The sequence below is a fragment of the Giraffa tippelskirchi genome, chromosome 9 (assembly GCF_054371585.1).
Source record: "Giraffa tippelskirchi isolate mGirTip1 chromosome 9, T2T-mGirTip1v1.2.pri, whole genome shotgun sequence".
NCBI classification, from domain to species: domain Eukaryota; kingdom Metazoa; phylum Chordata; class Mammalia; order Artiodactyla; family Giraffidae; genus Giraffa; species Giraffa tippelskirchi.
In genome coordinates, this window is record NC_137283.1 from 15,083,626 (window position 1) to 15,105,766 (window position 22,141).

At 41.5% G+C, this 22,141-nt stretch overlaps 1 protein-coding gene across 3 annotated transcripts in view; it reads left to right on the forward strand.

Annotated features, from left to right (window-relative positions):
• ABHD5 (abhydrolase domain containing 5, lysophosphatidic acid acyltransferase) overlaps nt 1–17,706 on the forward strand; it is a 38,389-nt gene extending 20,683 nt beyond the window's left edge. For 2 of the 3 annotated variants that reach the window (XM_081527799.1, XM_081527803.1), the window contains 5 exons: nt 1,183–1,555; nt 8,329–8,483; nt 12,660–12,771; nt 15,650–15,836; nt 16,429–17,706. In XM_081527799.1, the coding sequence (XP_081383925.1) occupies nt 1,183–1,555; nt 8,329–8,483; nt 12,660–12,771; nt 15,650–15,836; nt 16,429–16,518 (917 nt within the window). In that variant the 3' untranslated portion in view covers nt 16,519–17,706. Of the gene's footprint in view, nt 1–1,182; nt 1,556–8,328; nt 8,484–9,701; nt 9,765–12,659; nt 12,772–15,649; nt 15,837–16,428 lie in introns of all 3 variants that reach the window. The other variant, XM_081527800.1, reaches the window with a different exon arrangement.
• Nucleotides 17,707–22,141: the final 4,435 nt, after the last annotated feature.

Genomic DNA, 22,141 nt, shown 5'->3' on the forward strand with positions numbered 1-22,141 from the left:
TACTGATTTCTTCCTGCTAGGTTCTAGGGATGCAGATAGGAGAATTGGCCCCTGCTCTAATGTCAGACACAGGAGCACCAACTAATACAGTGAGATGAGCTCTCATAGAGGTCACAGGTAGTTTTTATGAGAATACTCACACAGTATCTGTGTCCAAAATGCCAGTGTGGTTGGGCTTGGCACTAACACCAGCTCACCTCCCTCTCCAGACTGCTGTCTTTCCCTTCACTCAGGTAACGTGGACTCTATTAATATTCTCAACAAATGCTGGGTTTCCCTTTCGGCCACCATGTGGGGACAAAACCGAAAATGATTTCTCAGGTTAAAGGGCAGAAACTCGCAGTTCTCTGGTATTTGTCCACTGCAGACATATGTGCACAAATCTTTAAGGGATATGTCTAAAGTGTAGCTGTTCAACTGATAATGTGAGGTAAAAGGATTTCAAATTAGTGCCATCTTTAGTCAGTTTGGGGGGAGATTTAAAATATTTAGTCCTGTAGCACTGAGGATAAGAATGATGTTTTATCTACGCAATTGTGATTATTTATTTTCTCTGGAGTATTTACTTTTGTGGATCTGAACTCAGACTACGTAGCACTCACACTGAAGAGTTCCTACCATACCCTGTGATCTTTTTCTACTAAACCTTGTAGTGACTTAAGATTTCAACACATGTTCAATATGTGTACTGTTAATCTTTCCCTAAATTCATGATGACTTTTTAGGAAAAAGTGTTTCTTTTGAGTCTGACTTCAATCTTTAATGCTTAACCTTCAAGTGTTCTACACACACAAGGTACTATTACTTTGTTATTGTCGGTAAAGCCAGAGACCTTAAAATAATGGATTCAGTGACCACTATGTTCCTCTCCAGCACCCTCCACTAATGGACGTGGAAGGAAGTCCAAAGAGCTAATATGACTTGCCAGGAAACCTAGGACACAGGTACTTGAGACTTGTCTGAGATAGCTCTTCCTACTAAGGTGTGAGATACAGTCATTAAGAATTACTTGGTTCAGTAAAATGTGTACATTTTTTTTAAGGGCTGACATAATAAAGGCTAAAATCATGTAAATGCATGCTAGGTGGTTCTTAGATGATTAATTTCCAGTTGCTCTGAGACTACTCCCCTTCTCAGAAGTCGTGAGGCTAAACAGAATTTCTCTTTTTATGTTTCCGTTAGGTGTCCCCTGCACATACAAAAAAGGACCTGTTCGTGTATCTAATGGAAATAAAATATGGACGCTGAAGCTCTCTCATAATATTTCAAATAAGACTCCGCTTGTCCTCCTCCATGGTTTTGGAGGAGGTCTTGGACTCTGGGCACTGAATTTTGGTGATCTTTGCACCAATAGACCTGTCTATGCTTTTGACCTGCTGGGCTTTGGACGAAGTAGTCGACCCAGATTTGACAGTGACGCAGAAGAAGTGGAGAATCAGTTTGTGGAATCCATTGAAGAGTGGCGATGTGCCCTTGGACTGGACAAAATGATCTTGCTTGGACACAACCTAGGTGGGTTCCTGGCTGCTGCTTACTCACTGAAGTACCCATCCAGGTGAGTGAGGGTGTCAGAAGACAGGCACCCTGGCGTCCATTTCCAGTTCCCTTCTTTGTTGGTCGTTGGTGTCTGACCCTTCGAAAACAGACATTCTCTTAAAGGACTCTGTAGATCAAACAGCCACAGCTGATGGCCAGCTTAGTAGCATAAATAATATTGCCAGGTTTTCCTGTTACATCTGCTACACATTGGTAGGAGGCTTGTGAAAGGACTTTTTATTTGTTAGAATGTACACAATTTAAGCCACACTTAAAAACTGTTGTGTTGTTATAATTTACACTTATTATCATCATTAGACCTATGGATCCAGCAGGCTTTTCTAGGTTTCAGGAAGCAGCAGTAAGAAACCAGAGGTTAGAGATCAGAAGACATAGGCTCTTGTGCTGTCTTTATGGCTTAGAGGAAATCACTTAACTCTAAATTTTAGTTTCCTCATCTCTGAGCTGCAGAAAATATACCCACATTATATCTTGTAGCATTTTTACTCTACTGTGCCCTAACCTTTATTGCTATAGAATTTTTTTTCGGTCATTAAATTAATGATTGTTTACTTCAGAATCTTTGTAGCATCTCCTCCTTCCTTTACCATATTTTCTTATGCTGTTCCCTGTTATTTATGTTGCTAATCTGAGAGGAGGTCACATTGGAGTGCTCAGAAAATAGAAGCAAAGCTCATTTTTGTTTTGTTCATCTTTTTGGAAAGAAAACAAAAAACTGTCAGCATTTTTGTGTTGCCAGTGTATTTTTCCACTAGAGTAATGGACTAACCCAGAACTGTGACCGACTTTGACGTTGAGATCTGTGAATGGGATGATGGTCATTTTCAGAGGGTGTGGGTGCACCTGTCAGGCCATCCCATTGCATAACTGCAGGTGTGCTGTTGACACAGCACCGTCCTCTGTGTGCCAGAGGGTAAAACAGTCTTGTCAACTGGCAGGTGTGTGCTCTCAAAAGAAATCAGATTTCCTTCTTCTAGTTGGCTTTTTGGAATTATTGTCTTTTATCAAGTCCTACTCTCAGTGATAAACAACTACCTGTATTTGTGGGGAAAGAGCGATTACTCTTCTGGTATAATGCAACATGGTATCTGTGGAGGTTGGGCTTCCTCTGTTTCTGGTCAGGTATTTGTTTTTATTGGAGTGTAATTTACAGTGTTGTGTTAGTTTCTGCTGTACAACAGTGTGAATCAGCTCTGTGGTATACATATATCTCCTCCCTTTTGAGTCTCCTTTCCACCCCACTTCCCACCCCTCTAGGGCATCACAGAGCACTGAGCTGAGCTCCCTGGGCTATACAGAGGCCTCCCACTAGCTGTCTGTTTTACACACGGTAGTGTATATATGTCAGTGCTGCTCTCTCCGTCCATCTCACCCTCTCTCCGTGTCCACAAGTCCATTCTTCTTGTCAGGTATTTATTATGTCTGTCTTGTGGTATTTATTCCCTGGAGGTGGGACATGGCACTCAGGGGGCCAGGCTCTGGTCATGAAACCGTACGTCACAGGTTCCCGACCCTTCATGGCTATCTGCCATTTAGGTCACTTGGTGAGATTTTCATTTGCAGTTGGGAAATGCTCTAAAGAAATAAGATGCTTCAGTGATTTAGAAGGGAATAACCACTTGAAAACCATCTATAAAAGAGAATAAGGGAGCAGAACAAGTATGTAAAATAAAGCCAGTGATACCTGCATTGAACTGACTACGTTTTAGAAAATGATTCTTGAATGTTTGTGCCTAATAAATCTGAACTACTGTGAGAGGACCAAGAACCACTAAGTATTAGCAATGGATGAATGAGAGAATGCTTGAAATAATTAGCATGTTTAAATTGGCTGATTGCTGCTAAATATTGAGTGAAACTCTACAGAATGTGTTGGACATGAAGGCCTATATTTTTTACTGCATAAAAATTGAATCTTGAAACATAAGTTGATTTCAAAATAACAAGGTTCTTTGGGTTTTCAGAGATCCCAAGTCATGAGTGAAGGCCAATGTGTTCTTTTCTTATTACTATTAATGGTCCCCACTTGTGTTAATTTCTTACCTTACAGAAATTTTTCCTCTTCCATCCTAACTAAGCAAATTCATTCAAATTTACATAGAAGATCTGATGTTATAGCTAATGGAACAATTCAGCAGATTCACAGATCCAGATGTAGTTAAACACAAGTGATGGCCACCGACATTTGTTCATAATTATAGCAAGCTCACAGTCAGTGAGGTTTAGCATTAGGTGTTTCTTCAAGTTGCACTCATACTAAACATATGGGTGGTCGTCAGGGTCACCGTCTATGTGATCTGAGAGGTTTTACCTGAGCGAGAAGAGCTGCTGGGTGCATTATACATATTTCCTCTGGTGCAGTAGAGTAGTCTGTTTTGTATTGTAAGGAACTACCTACTCTAAATGTCACTTATCCAACTTTAACTTGATCCAAGTACCTTTTTAAAAACTTTTGTTTAGAATTATTTTGAGAGAGAGGTACAGAGATTCAATCCCTGTTCCTACATGTGCATATCCTCCCCTACAAGGACCATTTTTATTATGCTGTCGTGAGTTTAAAATAAATCTTTGCATTTCAGAAAGACTTGGGTGGGAGGGTGAGAGGAGGGGGAAAATGGTCTAATAGAGACCAAATGAAATTCAGTTAATTTCCTTCACTCACTGTGCATCTTGTCTTTCTTTTTTTTTTTTTGAGTGGACTTTGAGAATACCACTTTCTGCTTTGCCACCTCAGGTATGGCAGATATAGTTTTCATCATTTTTCTCCCAAGAGAGCCACATCTCTTTAACTTCTGTTGTATCTATGCATGGAGGAAAAAAATCACAAAGACAACATTTTTTTTTACTTACTGGGACTTAAGTCGTAATCTGTACATATTGACCCTGTCTTTTATGGGCAGCCCTGTTCTTTCATTCTTGGTTTATTTTTATAGGATGGTTTGGGGAGAAGAATAAAAATTCGTAATTTAAAGTACTTGTTTAGGAAGGATTCCAATAATAGAGAACAAGTAAAAACTGATTTTTTCCAGTTTTTGGTACATTGGGTCAGCAGAGGGCCTCTGTCCGTAACAGTTGTTCTACCTTGTGGCAGTGACCCCATATATTTCCCAGATTCTTGATACTGATTATCAAGAATCAGTAACCAATGATTCAGCAATCGTGATACCCGATGTAAAAGTACCTGGCTGAATCTTCCATTGAAATACCAGTGTTGAATGAAACACTCTAACATTATAATCCAGCAGGTTGTGTGTGTTTAAGTAATGTTGAGTGACTGTGTGCCTGTAAGGCTTACAGTGCATTGGGGGAAGAGACAGAAATAACCACATGAGTAGCATGCCAGCTGTGAGATCTCTTGATGAACACCTGGCCCTGTCTCAGGGTCCATTATGGTACTCTAAAGAAGTACAACTGGAGCTGACATGGAAGTCTTGGAGGAGAGTAGCAGGAGAGCATTCTAGGCAGTAGGGACAGAAATCGCAAAGGCCCTGTGCTAGGGGGACACCTGGGCCATTCTGGAAAGGCAGTGCAGTGGATGGGCAGAGAAGTTATGAACTGATTAATAGATTATTCCATATGGAGGCACAAACCCCATATTCCTTCCCCCAAAATGACCTTAGTTCATCTCAGTTCTCGTACCATGATGTGTAATAATTAGACAGGTTGCCTGTGATTTTGCTTGTCGATTGGTGTGCCGTATGACAAGCAGGAACCACTGTGTGAGGTGTCCTGGGCTGCCATGCTACACTACAGAATCTTCTTCATCAAGCAGTGTCAGGTCACCTTAAGGTGGCAACAGAGGGAGAGTAGAGTAAACCCGCAAAAATAGCCAAAGATACCATCTCCTTTCTTACATCTGTGTGCTCCTTTTTAATTTTCTTTTTCTTCTGGCTCCTGCCACTCAGGATCCCATGGGCTTTTCTGGTGGCTCAGTGGTAAAGAATTCACCTGCCAAGTAGCAGAGATCCAGGAGACGTGGGTTTGATCCCTGGGTCAGGAAGATCCCCTGGAGGCGGAAACAGCAACCTGCTCCATCCTTGCTTGGAAAATCCCATGAACAGAGAAGCGTGGCAGGCTACAGTCCACAGGGTTGCAAAAAGCTGGACATGACTTAGCGACTAAACAACAACTACTCAGGATCCTGTACAGAGTCTGTTTTTTATAGGTATTTGTTATAAACTAAGGAAAAGGACACTATGAAAACTTTTATTAACTTAGAAAGTGTTTAGCAAAGAGATCATTCCAAGTCACAACAGAAGAGGTTACATCTGGTCTTTTTCACTCAAAGGTTTTCAGATCATCTTGCTTTTGATCTTGCCTGGCTGTCTCCTGACCATGTGGAGCTGGGCTGAGCGTTTCCTCTTGGTTCCTCTTGAGATGAAAGACTGACTGTTCTACTTGACCCAATTAGAGGTATTTGAGTTCATTGTTCTGTGCTCCATCCTCCCCTCAGTAGCTTGGAACTAATGGGAAATACCTGGGGCTAACTTCATCTTGAGAATGTCTCATTTGTGCACTGACTTCTTTCTAGTCCTTTTTCTTGTTCCTTAGCAGGTCCTGTAAACTCCTTTGTACACTTTGGTTCTGGGTCTGGCTGTTTTGTTGTATTCTTACTGGCTGGTGGCTGACTGTATGTCACATGAATGTCTGGTTTGTAGAGCCTTGTTGGCGTTTAGGCTCAGCCCTTCCATGAGCATGTTGGAACAGGTGTTACCTACTTCTTAGGCCTGTAGGCTGTAATCTGGTCATCATCTTCAGACTCAAGACCTACTGTAATGACTAAGCTGGAGAAGAATGCTTCTTTATGTTTTGAAACTGATGAACTGTTCTCTTGTTCCTGCTTTGCTGGTTCTTTGTTTTTCTTGTAGTTTGCATTAGTCTCTGAATCTCGATAAAGATGTCTGATAAGCTGACTCACATGCTGTCTGACTAGACCCATTCTTTAAGCCTAGATGTGAACTGACAATCCCATCAAGCTGCCCTCTGTGGGATATTAGAAAGGGTTCGGGGTTACTGTATGAGTTTGGATCCCAGGTAGAGCAATGGTAAAGAAACCACTTGCCAGTGCAGGAGACACAGGAGACGCAGGTTCAGTCCCTGCGTTGGGGAGCTCCCCTGGAGACAGAAATGACAACCACTCCAGTATTGTTGCCTGAATAATCCCATGGACAGAAGAGCTGGCTGGGCTACAGTTCATGGGGTTGCAAAGAGTCGGATGCGACTAAGTGAGCACTCACACACAAACACATACATTAAAAGTAAATAATTCCTGTCAAATGAGTCACACAGTACATCTAAGCTTTCTTCTCATGCCATGAGATGAAAGATGGGACTGAGTATTCTCCAAGGGTCCATGGAGCTCTATGCTCTGGGTCTGTTCTCTGAAGCTTTCTGTCTGAGAAAATGCTGTCATAGCAAAGTACTCATTACTAACTAATCTGTGCTGACAAAAATACTAGAACTTTTTAATTAATTATTTATTTATTCTGGCTTTTCTGGATCTTGGCCGCTGTGCAGGCTTTTCTGTAGCTGCAGCGAGCAGGAGGTACTCTCTAGTTGCGGGGCGTGAGCTTCACATTGCAGTGGCTTCTCTTCTTAGGGAGCACAGGCTCTAGGCACATGGGCTCAGTAGTTGCGGAGCACGGGCTTTGTTACTCCATGGCATGTGGAATCTTCCCAGACCAGGGATCAAACCCATGTCTCCTGCATTGACAGGTGAATTGTTCAGCACTGGACCACCGGGGAAGTCCAAAAATAATAAAACTTTTTACATTGGGAATAATAGCTATCTGTTTCCATATTCTGGTTTCTTTACCTTTCTATTTCAATTGTGACTTAGGAAAGGGACTTCAGAATCAGTGTCAGTTCATCCTTGGGAGATCTTCGCTGGCATTTGTTGGCTGTTTTGGCTACAATTGAATATTGTTTTATGTCAGGATATTTCTGTTTTGTTGAGGATCTTGATGATGTGTGGTACTGTGATGCAATCATGAGGATGTGGTTCTGGTTTTCCCTCATCAGAAAGACGCTTCATTAGATGGAAAAATTAAAACTATTGGTGCCACAAAGCAATTTGATATGGGTTTGAACTGAAGCTGTTCTATCTCTTTAATCAGTAAAGAAGAAAATTAGGAAAGAATTAAGAACAGAATCTCATGCCAGGATGTCATGATGTTATGGGTAGGGTACATGTGTTCCTGTTCATCAAACTGAAATCCCAAACTATTTTCTGCCCATAGTGTTACATTATTTTTGTGTTTATGGAAAGTTCATTCAAAGTCCTTTTGAATCCACCCAAAGTCCTAATGCTTCTTAAACTTGTAGAATGATTTGGCTCATAGGAAATAACTATTGTTGGTGCCTGAAGTTATTCCATGAGTGTAATATTAATCTCCAGTCATTTCTGCAGTGTCAACCTTGAGGTATATGGAACCATATCATTTGCCAGAGTGTAGCTTAAACAACAAATGCTGTCTTTTCTTGATTCTCAAGAATAGCTACAGTTACCATATACCCTTTCACACATCCATTATTATCTACATTTAGATAGATTAAATATGAAGCCCTCTTTCTACCAGACGCCTCTCAAATCCTACCAGATCTCACCAGTTCACATATAATAAGAGCAAGATGTAACCTGTTCAGTCCTCAGTTTTCTCTTCAATGCCAGATGTTTGAAGGAGGTTCATTCTACCTTATAAATCGTGTAAGTTCTTTATACTCTTAGGGTGAATTCGCCAAATGATCTTTAGTCTGTTCTTTCCCGTACAGGGTTAGTCATCTCATTTTAGTGGAGCCTTGGGGTTTTCCTGAACGACCAGACCTTGCTGATCAAGAGAGACCAATTCCAGTTTGGATCAGAGCCTTGGGAGCAGCGTTGACTCCCTTTAACCCTTTAGCTGGCCTCAGGATTGCGGGGCCCTTTGGTGAGTGCTGTTATATCTGTATCCTGTTTGTGTGTTTGTGCTCAGTCACTCGGTTGTGTCCCACTTTATGACCCCACGGGCTGTAGCCCGCCAGGCTCGTCTGTTCGTGGAATTCTCCAGGCAAGAATACTGGAGTGGGTTGCCATTTCTTTCTCCAGGGGATCTTCCCGACCCAGGGATCAAACCGCATCTCTTGCATCTCCTGCTGTGCCAGCTGGAATGCCACATATCTGTATCCTGGGAGAGCAAAATGTTTATAGAGAACAACAGAGGTGTATTTGCTGATTACCATTGTTAGTTAAGATCTTGAAAACAAAAACAAACCTTACTTTTTCTCCTCCTCTAAATAGTACCAGTCAATGCCTAAAGATGACTGAAACCAGCCTCCTCTCCTTAAAGAGGAATCTTTATATGGTAAGCATTACAGATAATTAGCAGGCAGAGGACATGGAAAATGCTAAGGATAAGGTTAGGCGACCTTGAACATTCTGAAAAAGGCCAAGCCAGCAGAGTCACAGGTAATGTATCTACTAGCCCAGGGCATGGGAGGACATGATCTGTTGGGGAGTGTTTAAGCAGCTGATGATATCCAGCTGACAGGTCACAAAGCCAGACCTGGGATAACAACCATCACTCAGATTCCTTTCTTGCCCCATAATGTTAGTGTTAAGAAGATAAAGTCATTCTTTCCTACAAAGACTTGGGAGAAGTCTCTGATTTAAGTTCATTTCACTGCTCTGTCTCAGCCTCATGGCCAAGGGAGCTTCCTTCCCTCGTTGTCACGGATGGTAACGGTCTGCATCTCTGCCTTTCCCTCTTACGGCTATGTCAGTGAAAAGGGCTCTAGGCTGGAAGTAACAGAAGGCCTCAGAGGCCTAAAGCAGAAGGCCTTTTATTGTTTTCTTAACAAACAGTCTGGAGGCAGGTGGTTTTAGCGTTTTTTTCTAGAAGCTAGTGAAAGGGTCTGGGTCTGTGTATGTGATTCTCTTGACCTTTTACCTCACAGTTCAGTGGTTGCTATTGCAGGAAGTGTCAGCTCCTCAAGCAGCACTATGAACAAGAGGAAGGGGGAGCATAAGGCTCTATGTCAGGGAAGAAGGTCTCCCCTGGGAGCCCCAGCAGGCTTCCCCATGGGTCTCTGCCCACCCCTGATGTTCTTCCATCAACCAAGAAGAAGACTTTTCTGTGACTGATCAGTCATCCTTCATTTATTTCCAGGGGTTCGAGTGAGGGGCCTGCTTTCCTGGGCACGTTGCTGCCTCACTGACACACAGAAGTCAGGTTCGCTTAACAGGGAAAGAAGATGGGCGTGGTGGGTGGGTGAGGGGGTGGCAGTAACTTCTGTGCAGGTGGCTGTAGACTCTGCCGCCCTCTGCCCAGGCCCAGCCCCTCCTTGTCTGAGTGCCATCCCTTTGTGGTGTGAAGAGCAGCGGGATGCAGGAATGAGAAGAGGGCATAGAGACTGAATTGGTGACCACGCCTCATGCCCTCAGTACTGACGTAGATAACCTCTCTTCACCAGTCCAGTTCAGTTCAGTTGCTCAGTTGTGTCCAACTCTTTGCGACCCCATGGACTGCACTAACCAGGCTTCCCTGTCCATCACCAACTCCCGGAACCTACTCAAACTCTTGTCCATCACGTCGGTGATGCCATCCAACCATCTCATCCTCTGTCGTCCCCTTCTCCTCCCACCCTCAATCTTTCCCAGCATCAGGGTCTCTTCCAGTGACTCAGTTCTTTGCATCAGGTGACCAAAGTATTGGAGTTTCAGCTTCAGCATCAGTCCTTCCAATGAACATTCAGGACTGATTTCCTTTAGGATGGACTAGTTGGATCTCCTTGCAGTCCAAGGGACTCTCAAGACTCTTGTCCAACACCACAGTTCAAAAGCATCAATTCTTCAGCACTCAGCTTTCTTTATAGTTCAACTCTCACATCCATACATGACTACTGGAAAAGCCATAGCTTTGACTAGACGGACCTTTGTTGGCAAAGTAATGTTTCTGCTTTTTAATATGGTGTCTAGGTTGGTCATAGCTTTTCTTCCAAGGAGCAAGTGTCTTTTAATTTCATGGCTGCAGTCACCATCTGCAGTGATTTTGCAGCCCCCCAAAATTAAGTCTGTCACTGTTTCCATTGTTTCCCAGTCTATTTGCCGTGAAGTGATGGGACCAAGATGCCATGATCTTAGTTTTCTGAATGTTGAGTTTTAAGCCAACTTTTTTACTCTCCTCTTTCACTTTCATTAAGAGGCTCTTTAGTTCTTCTTCACTTTCTGACATAAGGGTGGTGTCATCTGCATATCTGAGGTTATGGATATTTCTCTTGGCAATCTTGATTTCAGCTTGTGATTCCTCTAGCCCGGCATTTCACATGATGTACCCTGCATGTAAGTTAAATAAGCAGGGTGACAATATACAACCTTTACTTACTCCTTGCCCGATTTGGAACCAGTCTGTTGTTCTATGTCCAGTTCTAACTGTTGCTTCTTGACCTGCACACATATTTCTTAAGAGGCAGGTCAGGTGGTCTGGTATTCCCATCTCTTGAAGAATTTTCCATAGTTTGTCGTGATCCATACAGTCAAAGGCTTTGGCGTAGTCAATAAAGCAGAAGTAGGTGTTTTTCTGGAACTCTCTTGCTTTTTTGATGATCCAGCAGATGTTGGCAATTTGATCTCTGGTTCCTCTGCCTTTTCTAAACCAGCTTGAACATCTGGATCTGGAAGTTCACAATTCACATAATGTTGAAGCCAGCACCCCTCATCCCAGTAGGGCTCGCCAGCTTAGGGGCTGGGTCCTCCTTTGATGAGCTGCTTAAGAGCATTAAAGGCCTGAAATGTAAATGGATTTTGCTTGATCATAGCTCTACAGGTAGCAATAATGGGGAAAGTAGAGGATGAGAGGAAATGGAAGATAATGATGGGAGAAGGAAGAGGCCGAGGAGGGACCTTTAAAGCTATGCCCTCTGCCTCCCATTGGTGCTCACACGGGGTAATGAGGGCGGTATAGAATGTCTCCTGCATCATGAGAATCCTTGGTGGAGCTGTGTGGTTCCTTCAGAGAATCAGGGAGGCAGGTGAAGGAAGTAAGACCTCGCTACAGTAATGGGCAGTCATAGCAGAGAGGAGAAACCAGCCAGTCCTTGGGCCCTAGAAGGGAAAACAGTGACTTGATAAAAGGCTCCTGCTCTTCTTCCTCTTTCCTCTGGGGGCTCTGCCCCTGCCTCTCACCTCAGCCGTGGGACCATGGGAGCCACTATGGATGACCTTAGTGGGCGGTACTGCTAGTGTTCCAAGTAGACAGTCTGAATGCATTTTCCTAGGAAATATTTATATCCCAGTTCACTTCATTTGGCTTCCCTTGTGGCTCAGATGGTAAAGAATCTGCCTGAAATGCAAGAGACCCACGTTCAATCCCTGGGTCAGGAAGATCTCCTGAAAAAGGAAATGGCAACACACTCCAGTGTCCTTGCCTGGAGAACTCCATGGACAGAGGAGCCTGGAGGGCTACAGTCCATGGGATAACAAAGAGTCGGACACAACTGAGTGACTTTCACTTCACTTTACTTCATTTAGATGCTAATGTGTTGTAAATGTGGAAAAGATACAAATTATTAAGTTAATTTTATGGTATGCCTTGTCGTATTCACCTGCCTTGTGTAATAGAATTTATTTTCCTACAAAAACAAGTCTTAGGCAACTGTTTTTGACCTCTTGAAGCATATCTGTAAGTCAGTATATGACAGTCTTTCATTCTTATTTTAATCTTTCCTTAGGGAACTCGAGAGCAATTTCTAGGATCTGTGCTTTTTTGAACCTAAAATGCATATTTGAACATATGCATAATGTAGCATTTAATATTTATTATAGACGCAAACACTGAAATCTTCTCTTGTTTAGGAATCGTTTAGTGACTCACATCGTGTCCAACTCTTTGCAACCCCATTAACTGTAGTCAGCCAGGTTTCTCTGTCCGTGGGATTTCCCAGGAAAAAATACTGGAGTTGGTTGCCATTTCCTTCTCCAGGGGATCGTCCTGTCCCAGGGATCGAATCTGTATCTCTTACGCTGGCAGGCGGATTCTTTACCGCTGAGCCACCAGGGAAGCCCCGAAATCTTCTCTACTATTATATAAATTAATTACAACTTAAAATGTTTGTTTTCTATTACATAGGTTTAAGTCTAGTACAGCGTTTAAGGCCTGACTTCAAACGGAAGTATTCTTCAATGTTTGAAGATGATACAGTGACAGAATACATCTACCACTGTAATGTCCAGACTCCAAGGTAAGGGTCTTGGTTCTAAATTTACTGTGTTTGTGTTTTAGACTTTTCTTTTTTGAAAATGTGTGAACAGTCCAGGAGATATTTATCAGTATGTAAATGACTCAATTTAAAAGGACAAGTAGTTCTTAATTTACTTATCTTTCATGGAGGACCTGTGATGTAAAACACTGTACTGGATTCTGATGAGAGAATAAAAAGTCAAATGTACTTTCTTCCCTTAAGGGGCCCATGGACAAGTTGAGGGAAGTCTTGGTCTCGGGCATCTTGTTAAGGTGACCAGAGTTGAGAGATCATAAAGAATTTCAGATAAAACAGTGTTCTCAAACTGAGCATGAATATTGTACAGCTCTTTTTTAAGAGCTCTGGTATAAACAAAAGTAAATGGCCTTCTATACCATAGATCTTCTTAGAACCATTTATTATGCCAAAGGGTTTTAAATCTCCCGGGCGTGTGGCAGAGATAAGACAGCCTTTTCAAGTTCCTTTGCTGACGGCACCCCTCTGTGCACAGCACCTCTTCAGTGGGAAACACTGAGAGGGAAGACGGGATGGGGAGTCTATGTTAATTTTGACAGTGATTAGGGGAGAGAGCATAGTAGCTAGAGGAAGCAAGAGAGCCAACCAAAGGTATAGCTTATTTAAAAAAAAAAAAAAAAGACTTCTAAATGTCAGATACAAAGTGCCAGTGGAGACAATGGAGCTTGAAAGTCTTGAGGAGCTGGGAGGAGCCCCGAAGCCAGAGCCTGGAGTCGGTAGAGAGAGGATCAAGAAGGGAGTGTGATGGTGAGAGCTCCGGTTTCCATTCTGCGTTCTGTACCAGAATTGTTGAAGGAGTTTATCAGAAATGTGGTGTCTGAACCCTGTCTCTGAGACTGATTCAGCAGTTCTGGGCTGCATCTTTACGAAACACTTCTGATGATTCCAGTAGAGGTGGGCCATAGACTATACTTTAAAATGTAAAAATGGTTCCTCATCCTTTCTAAGATCCAGACTTGGGTGAAAGGCTGAGAGGTGAGATGTAAAAATAGCTCCTTCACTTTTTTTTTCTTTGCCTCTCTCACTTCTCTCAGGGCTTCTCTGGTGGCTCAGATGGTAAAGAATCTGCCGCCAATGCAGGAAATCTGGGTTCAATCCCTGTGTCAGGAAGATCCCCTGGAGAACGAAATGAGAACCCACTCCAGTATTCTTGCCTGGGAAATCCCATGGACAGAGGAGCCTGGTGGGCTACCTTCCATGGGGTTGCAAAGAGTCAGACACGACTGAGCAACTAACACCACTTCTCTCAAAGAATATGTACACCTACTTTATTAAAAAGATTGAGGCCATGAGAGCACTGGAGGTATAGCTGTAGCTTCCATCTTTTTGATAAAGTAGGCTATAGGTTGTCTGCCAAAGGAGAGGGAGGCTGGAGAGGTTTGGAGTCCGCAAGTGACTGATGTTTTGTGACTTACCAGGCACTTGACTTGGGTGAATTAGGTCTGAACACTTGTCAGTGGCCTGTTCCAGGGAACTCATCTGTCTTCCTGCGTGGTCTCAGTGTTTTGTTCTTCACCTACGCACATTTCACAATCACGTGTACCCATGTGGGCCTAGTTTGTGGCCTGTCCTGTGGTGGAACTTGAATTCACAAATGACCATTCACAAGCGTGCCTAGTACCACAAAGAGCAGAGAAGTGACCGCAGAAAGGATCTGTCCTAGGAGTTTGCCAGATGTTCTGTATTCTTTTATGTGACGGTCAGTCAGGTGTGGCCCAAACGGGAAGACATAGGAGAGGCTCAAGAGAACAAAGTTTAGTATACTCACAGGTCCTGGAGCGGGGTCACTGAGGAAGGCTCACAGAAGATACAGCAGGTTTTGATCAGGTGGCAGAAGACAGGCGTGAGGGGAACTCCAGGCAGGAACCTTTACTGGATTCTGCAGGAGAGGCAGGCAGCACAGGGTGGGCAGCGTAGCACGGACAGCTTAAATTATTTCAGTGGGCTCTAAGATATCCAGGTGGTTTCTAGTTGTTTGGCACCTGGCCCTGGGATGACTAAGGCAGAGGAACATCACCTCCTGGGATGTGCAGGCCAGACAGACGAGGTACAGCTCCATGTTAGTTTGCATATAAAGAGGTGGTCCCAGCTGAGTCCTTTGGTATCTCTAAAAATAAGTTAACCCCAAGAGGTAGTCTCTTCCCAGCTAGAACGATTTTTAGGAGGACTTCCCTGGTAGTCCATTGGCTAAGACTGCACGCTCCCAATACAGAGGGCTCAGGTTTGATCCCCGGTCAGGGAGCTAGATCCCACTTGCCACAACTAAAAATACCAAATGCTGCAGCAAAGATTGAAGATCCCACATTCTGCATCCAAATAAATATATGTTTGTTTTTTTAAAAAAGGTTTTCAAAAGTGTCAAGCATCATAATATGCAGAAAATTAAAAATATGTAATAATTCACAAAGAATACTTAATCTGAATTTGTTCTTATTTTGGTGTTGATGTTGCCATTGTAGGTAAAAAGCTGATGTCATGAACCTGTGGAAAACTGCCTTGTGAATAAATTAGAGTGAAAAAAAAAACAAATATGTTTCCACTCTCCCCAAAGGAAATTTGATAATTTTATGATAGGGACTTAGGGTCACATGTTTTGATTTGGAGGAGGATCATTTTTTGTAAGAGTTTTTTTTTTAGAGGTTAAAACATCCTTGTTTATCTAACAAAAAAGTATATCTTCTGTGAAGTTTGTTCCTTACACTTCCTAGTAAATTATTTTCTGTGCAAGCTGCAGTCTTTCTAAATGGGTGTGAATCTGAATATGAGCATGTTTTAATAGAGGTGAGAGTGTGATGTGCACTTATCCCCTAGAATCATGCATGTGATTTTTCTCTGTTTTAAGTGGTGAGACTGCGTTCAAAAACATGACTATCCCTTACGGATGGGCAAAAAGGCCAATGCTCCAGCGAATTGGCAAAATGCACCCTGACATTCCGGTTTCCGTGATCTTCGGTGCCCGATCCTGCATAGATGGCAATTCTGGCACCAGCATCCAGTCACTACGACCACAGTCATACGTGAAGACGATAGTAAGTGTGTGGTGTAGTTTTGGTTCTCCGTTGCGTGTGATGTCTGTTCTATTACCTTTGCTTTCATTGAGCTCTCCAGTCATCCCTGTGCCTTCACATCGAAGCTATACCTGCAGTCTTGGTCAGAGACCTCTAGTCATGTGTGATTGGGGCAGGGTTTGATCCAAACAAATCTTCGTGTCCAGACAGCAAATCACCATTCTTGGGGCCTTGTCTGTCCTGGAGCCACAGCATCTCTAAGGTAGGAGAGACCAAACGAGGGACAGACAGGTCCAGTAGCGTCTCTACCACCTCCCAAGGCAGCACATTCTCACCTTGGGCAGTGTTTCCATTGGCCCTACTGTTAGAGATCAACCTAGAATGTTATTTTTGCATCTTAAAACTGTAGTAAGATTCACTGGATTTTCTCTTTATTCTCAAATCCTTTATTTAATCAAGTATATACTAGTCACTGCGGATTAGTATTGCTTTTTCTTTTCTGTTTCTTTCATGTATAGCTGTTGTCAGTTTCATTGCGAAGTCTCTTTAAGTGTGTAAAAGCATTCTTAAATGCTTTTACTGGCTGACCACCTGACTGCTTTTGGTTTCCTAGGCCATTCTCGGAGCAGGCCATTATGTGTACGCAGATCAGCCGGAAGACTTCAACCAGAAAGTGAAGGAGATCTGTGACACCGTGGACTGAGCACACTGCTGATAATGTGGGAAAGCCACACGGCCGACACGCTCCTCAGCAGTAATTCGCCGTCTGTGACGCAGAGTAAGGAATCTGATGCGAGAACCAGACAGTCTTCCTGACTGTACTTTGCACATGTTTTCTTTATGAAGCTGCTCACACATTTAAACCAGTTAGTGCCTTCTAGAGGAATGACTTTCCTTTGTCCTACACAAAATCAAAATATACAAATCCAATAACTGTAATAAAAGGTTATTTGTCCCTCTGCCATACTGAAAAACTGTAATTTTTCAACTGAAATTTTTATTTCTATCTAACTTTGCTAGGTCCGGTACTTTTTATATTGCCGTCTATATTGCCAATTTTAACAAGTGATTTTCTGAGTTTATTATTTAATATACTGTAAAGGTGCACTTTATTTTCCTTGCTTATATATACCATGTCTAATAACTGATAGAATTACTCAAAATTCAGTGTGTTTTTATGTAAAAATTTGTCATTTTCTTAGAATATGTCACTTTGTTTTTGAAATGGAGTGTTGAGACAGGGTTTTGGTTAGGAAGATGGGAACTGATTTCTAGTATTGATTTCTCTGAGTATTTCATGTACTGAAAAACCTCAACTAAAAGTCTCTCCTTTTTTCCCCCATTAATACTGTTATTCTTTTCTGTGAGCCAGGATGCAGCAGAAGGAACAGATTCCCTCACTGAGGGGACATTAAGACTATTACCTTCCAGTAAGCCAATCATATATTTTCATCTAACTCTTACAGACAGGTGCTAAAACTGGATTACATTTTTACCACTAAAATATAAAAATTGCTGGTGCCATTATGTCTCATGGCACCAGAAGTCAGCTAATATTGGTTGTTGGTTTTTTTTTTTTTGAAGAGTTTTATGTTGATTAAATAACTTACATACTTGAAGTTATATGACAAAAGTTCTGGAAGGTTGATTGAACTATGCGACAGTAACTACCATCAAGTGTAGCACTTTCTTGCTATGTTACTACAAGGGATGCTTCTCTGAAACTGTGAAAAAGCTCCACGTGGTACCTGGCTACGACTGAGAAGACCCTCTGCAAAAGAAAACGGCAGAGGGTGGTCAGCAGCAAGGCATCTTTGCCTTCTGTTTTGCTTCACGTTGCTGGTCTAGGAAAAAGATGGTTATGCAAATAAAAATGGTGAACTAGAGCAAACAATGACTTCATGGTTTTGATTGTTGCATTTGAAAAATGGTCAGTTAGTAAAGTTTTAGCTGTTAGAAAATGAAAGGTTGTTATCACTGATGATGAACGGTGAGGAAGACCAATTGCTCTGTTTTCAACATTATCTTTCCATCCAAAAAAAAAGCGAATTTTGCTGAAGCACAACAAATAGCTTCCCAATGAGCAGTTTTTGTCTCAGTTTAGGGATGGACTAGGTTAGGATAGAAGGTAACAGGAGAGCCAACCCTAGCCTGGAGAATAAAAGTAGCATTTACTTTTTAGATTCAGAACTATTAATGGTGCTAATAATGTGGGTTATTTTGGTATTTTTATTTGACATACTCTCCAGTCTCTGTTAATTTTCCTTTGCTGTGTGAATGGCGGTTTTCAACTGTCCAAGAAGGTTTCTGCACAGAAAATGTGGTCTTAACCCTTAGAGGGAAGTTACCAGGTTCGCTTAGTAGATGGGGCTTCTGGCCACTGATGTTCCAAGTGATTTAGGAAAAAGATATACCCAAATGTCAAGTGGAACTTACCTTCCTACCGACTGATTTTGCTTTCTTTGAAAATTATTGTCGTAATTCTTTTTTTAAAGGTGAATTTTACATTGGGCTGTTGTGTATGTCATTTTGTGAAGATTGAACTAGTACAGAAGTTCAAATCCTTGAGTTCCTGAAAATACAGTGGGTCCTAAATGTTTTCTTTTCCTAAAAGAATCTATCTCAGCATTTGACCTTTGCTACATCATGTACAAGGTACCTTATTTTTACAGAAAAAAATGTGACTGTGGTAGTCACAGTAGGACCTGTGTGTGTTTTCTTGAGTCTTTGTTATGGCCCTGTTGGTTTATACTAGTTATCATAGGACCATAGATGCAATGAGTGTTGAGGAACACTTGTCTACACTCTTCCCTTGTGGGACTTTCCTTGTGGCTCTGCTGGTAAAGAATCCGCCGGCGATGCTAGAAACCTGGGTTCGATCCCTGGGTTGGGAAGATCCTCTGGAGAAGGGAACGGATGCCCACTCTAGTATTCTGGCCTGGAGAATTCCGTGGACCATATAGTCCATAGGGTTGCAATGAATTGGACACGACTGAGCGACTTTCACTTCACCACTGTGTGTGTCCACTAGTATGATTTTTGTTTTCTTCTAAAACTAATTTAAAACAAATAAACTTTAGTTTATCTGGAGTTGGTTTTAGAATATTATCTAGAAGTACTTTTGAAATTTCTCCATTCATATAGATCGTATATTTATATTTAAAGGGCATACTAGATTCCAGTTAAACAAGAAGCTTTTTCCTACATAAAGGTATTGTAAAGAATAAACAGTAATAGCCAGAAGAACTCAAGAAAAGAACAATGCAGAAGAAGGGATAACTCTACTAGATATTATATCACACTATAGACAATGGAGGAAAAGTCCAGGAATTTAGTCTATGATAAAGGAATCATCTTATTGGTGGAGAAAAAGACTTTAAAAAGCGATGTTGAGACAAATGTCGTTAACCATATGGAAGATAATAAAATTGAATCCATCTCTCATACTGTACAGAAGGATAAAATCCGAATGGATTAGAGACCCAATTGTAAAAATTAAACCTTCTAAATAACTGGAAGAAAACATACCTGAACTCCTTTGTGACCTGAAAGTGGGGAAACATCCCTGTGACTGAAAATCCAGGAACAATGAAAGGAGGAATTTATATCTTTAATGAATGAGTTTTGGATGGCCAAAAAAAGCAAAGTTAAAAGTAAATAATAAAGTGGCAAAAAATATTTGCAGCATTTATCACAAAGGGCTGATATAACCCTAATACATAAAGAATTTCTAAACTTTGAAAAGAACCAGAAAGAATGGGCAAAAAGATATGGACAGTTCACAGAAAATAAAATGCAAATAAATAGCTCTTAAACAAATGAGGATACACATAAAAAGAGAAATGCAAATTAAAACCACCGAGATAACCTTTCTTCCCTGTTGAATTGCAAAAAGTGCAAGTTATACGGTGCACTCTGTTAGTCAGACAGTGAGGAAACAGGCACTCCAAACAGTACAGATTCCTGTGGGTGGAATTTGTTAAAAACTCTCAAAATTAAATATGAGTTTATCCCTCAACCTTACAGTCTCACTTCTAAGTATCTGTCTGAGGTGTACTGGTAAAAATATGAGTCTGTGTACAAGTAAAGATCTTCATGACAGTGCTATTTATAACAGCTAAAGAGTGGAAGCCACCCAAATGTCCATGTAGAGGGAATCGATGGAAGAAACCTGGCAGATTCGTACAGTGGAATACTGCACAGCTGTTTTAAAAAAAAAAATGAGGGAGCATCTCTAGGAGAAAGAGGGAGACAGCTTCAGAACCACCCACCCTTCCCCCCACCCCCAACGGAGACTCATCTCAGTTGGTCTCTAGTCTTATTTTTAAGGACTCTGCTGTTGAATGCCTGGAAAGGGTGGTGAGATGGCCTTCAGGTTGTACTGACTTTGCTAGCATTGCTAACCAACTGTTGCAGGCTCTGAAAATACAAACAGTCTTGAACTTCTGCCCCTTCCCTCCCCCCCAGAAATGCTGTCCTGGAGTCGTCTTCAGAGAGGAAGTGAAAAAGAAGAGGAGGAGGTTGTGTTACCTGATTGTGTAAGAAAGGAGGAGACAAATGAAAAAATTAAAAAAAAAAAAACATGTATTTGCTTCTTTTTTTAAAAAAAAAGGCAGTGGTAGGATTAGTTACACTAGTAACCAAGAAATCAGTTCTCTTGGCGGGGTGTGGGGGGGTGTGGGGGTGTGATGGTAAGGGGAGGGAGCTGGCCAGAGGTGGCACCTAGATCTGTATCTTGTTTTATACTTTTTACTTTGGAACCCAGTCAGTTTTCTGTCATTTAAAAAAATCAACTCTTAAAAGGAAAACTTAGGGAATTTCCTGGTGATCCAGTGGTTAGGACCTGGTGCTTTCACTGCTGTGGACCTGGGTTTGATCCCTGGTCAGGGAATGAAGATCTGCAAGCCTCATGGGGACCAAAAAAAAAAAAAAAACAACAGCTAAAACTTAACTATCTATGAAGTTGGTGGTGTAACCACACATAGAAGAATTACTTCAAGCAATTACAAAGCCCAGCATTTTGTTTGCACTTTCCTAATGGAATATATCCTATAAACTGAAGAACTACAGAACTGCACTTAGTATTTTTATTTTCAGCAATGATATTGGTATTGTCCTTCTAAAACTATGTATTTACTTGTGATAAAGCAAATATTATGTCAAAGGAATTAAGAGCCAAGGTTTTTGTACAAAAGAGGAAGAGATACAAGAATAAAATCAAGTAAAAGCCCCGTAATTGTATTTTTCACTGAAAATACCAGCAAAATACAGTGATCTATTTTATCTTCCTAAGAAATGCATATTGCATAGCTTTACCCATTGAAAAGGCCTGGAAGCAATCAGAATCCAGGAGCAAGGCATACCCTAGCACCAAAACTGTCCCATTAAAAGGGGCAGGGAAGACTCAAGATAAGGTTGGACGATCTTGTGTCTGAAAGCAAGGAAGCAGTAAGAGTAAGGTGATGTCAAAAGGACCCAGGAGCCAACTATAAAGAGCTTCCATTGGCCAAAGATGGAACAATTTGAGCATCAAAAAAAATAACAGTTGACATGAATCTATAAAAATCTGTGAGGTCATAATTAATAGTCATCTTTGGAGACTACTAGTGCACCAACTTAGTATTTTGAAAATTGTTGACTGGAAAAATGAAGTATTTATCCTGATTTCTTTGTGTATCAGATTAACTTGATAAGAGAAAGTTTTTCACTGAAGGATCATAACGAAATGCCAGAGATTTGACAGGAAATCACCCTTTTGTCACCTGTAGTGAAATAATGGATCTATGCTGCTGAACGTATTAGGTAAAAAATTTATGGGGAACGCCAATAAAGATGGCTCAGGTCGATAACATCTGAACCCAGTGATCAACATTTAGTGTTACTAAAAAAGGAACAGTCAGAAGTTGCATGCCTCTGACCTATTGCAATAGCAAGAACCCAACACCAGGCATGATGAATTGTCCAAAACAAAGTTGAATCGCAATCTGAGCAAGCCTTTTACATCTAAGGATCAATTTGTGAAAGCACAGGATATTGAGGACCATGTTAAACAACAGGCTTAATCCAGAATATGGAAATAATCCACTTTCTTCAGCACGTTGAAGGCATAAAAACAAAGATGGTGGTGGTAGAACTTAAAGTTTGGAGAAACAAAGGTCTTGTTTGGATCCTGATTTGCACAGAACCAACTTAAGACATTTTGGGAATCAAAGAAAAATTTACGACAATTGGATATCAGATGATATTTCATGGGGTGAAATAGGTACAGTGACTATGTGCTGTTTTTTTTTTTTTTTTTAAGCTGTTATTTGTTAGAGGTATATATT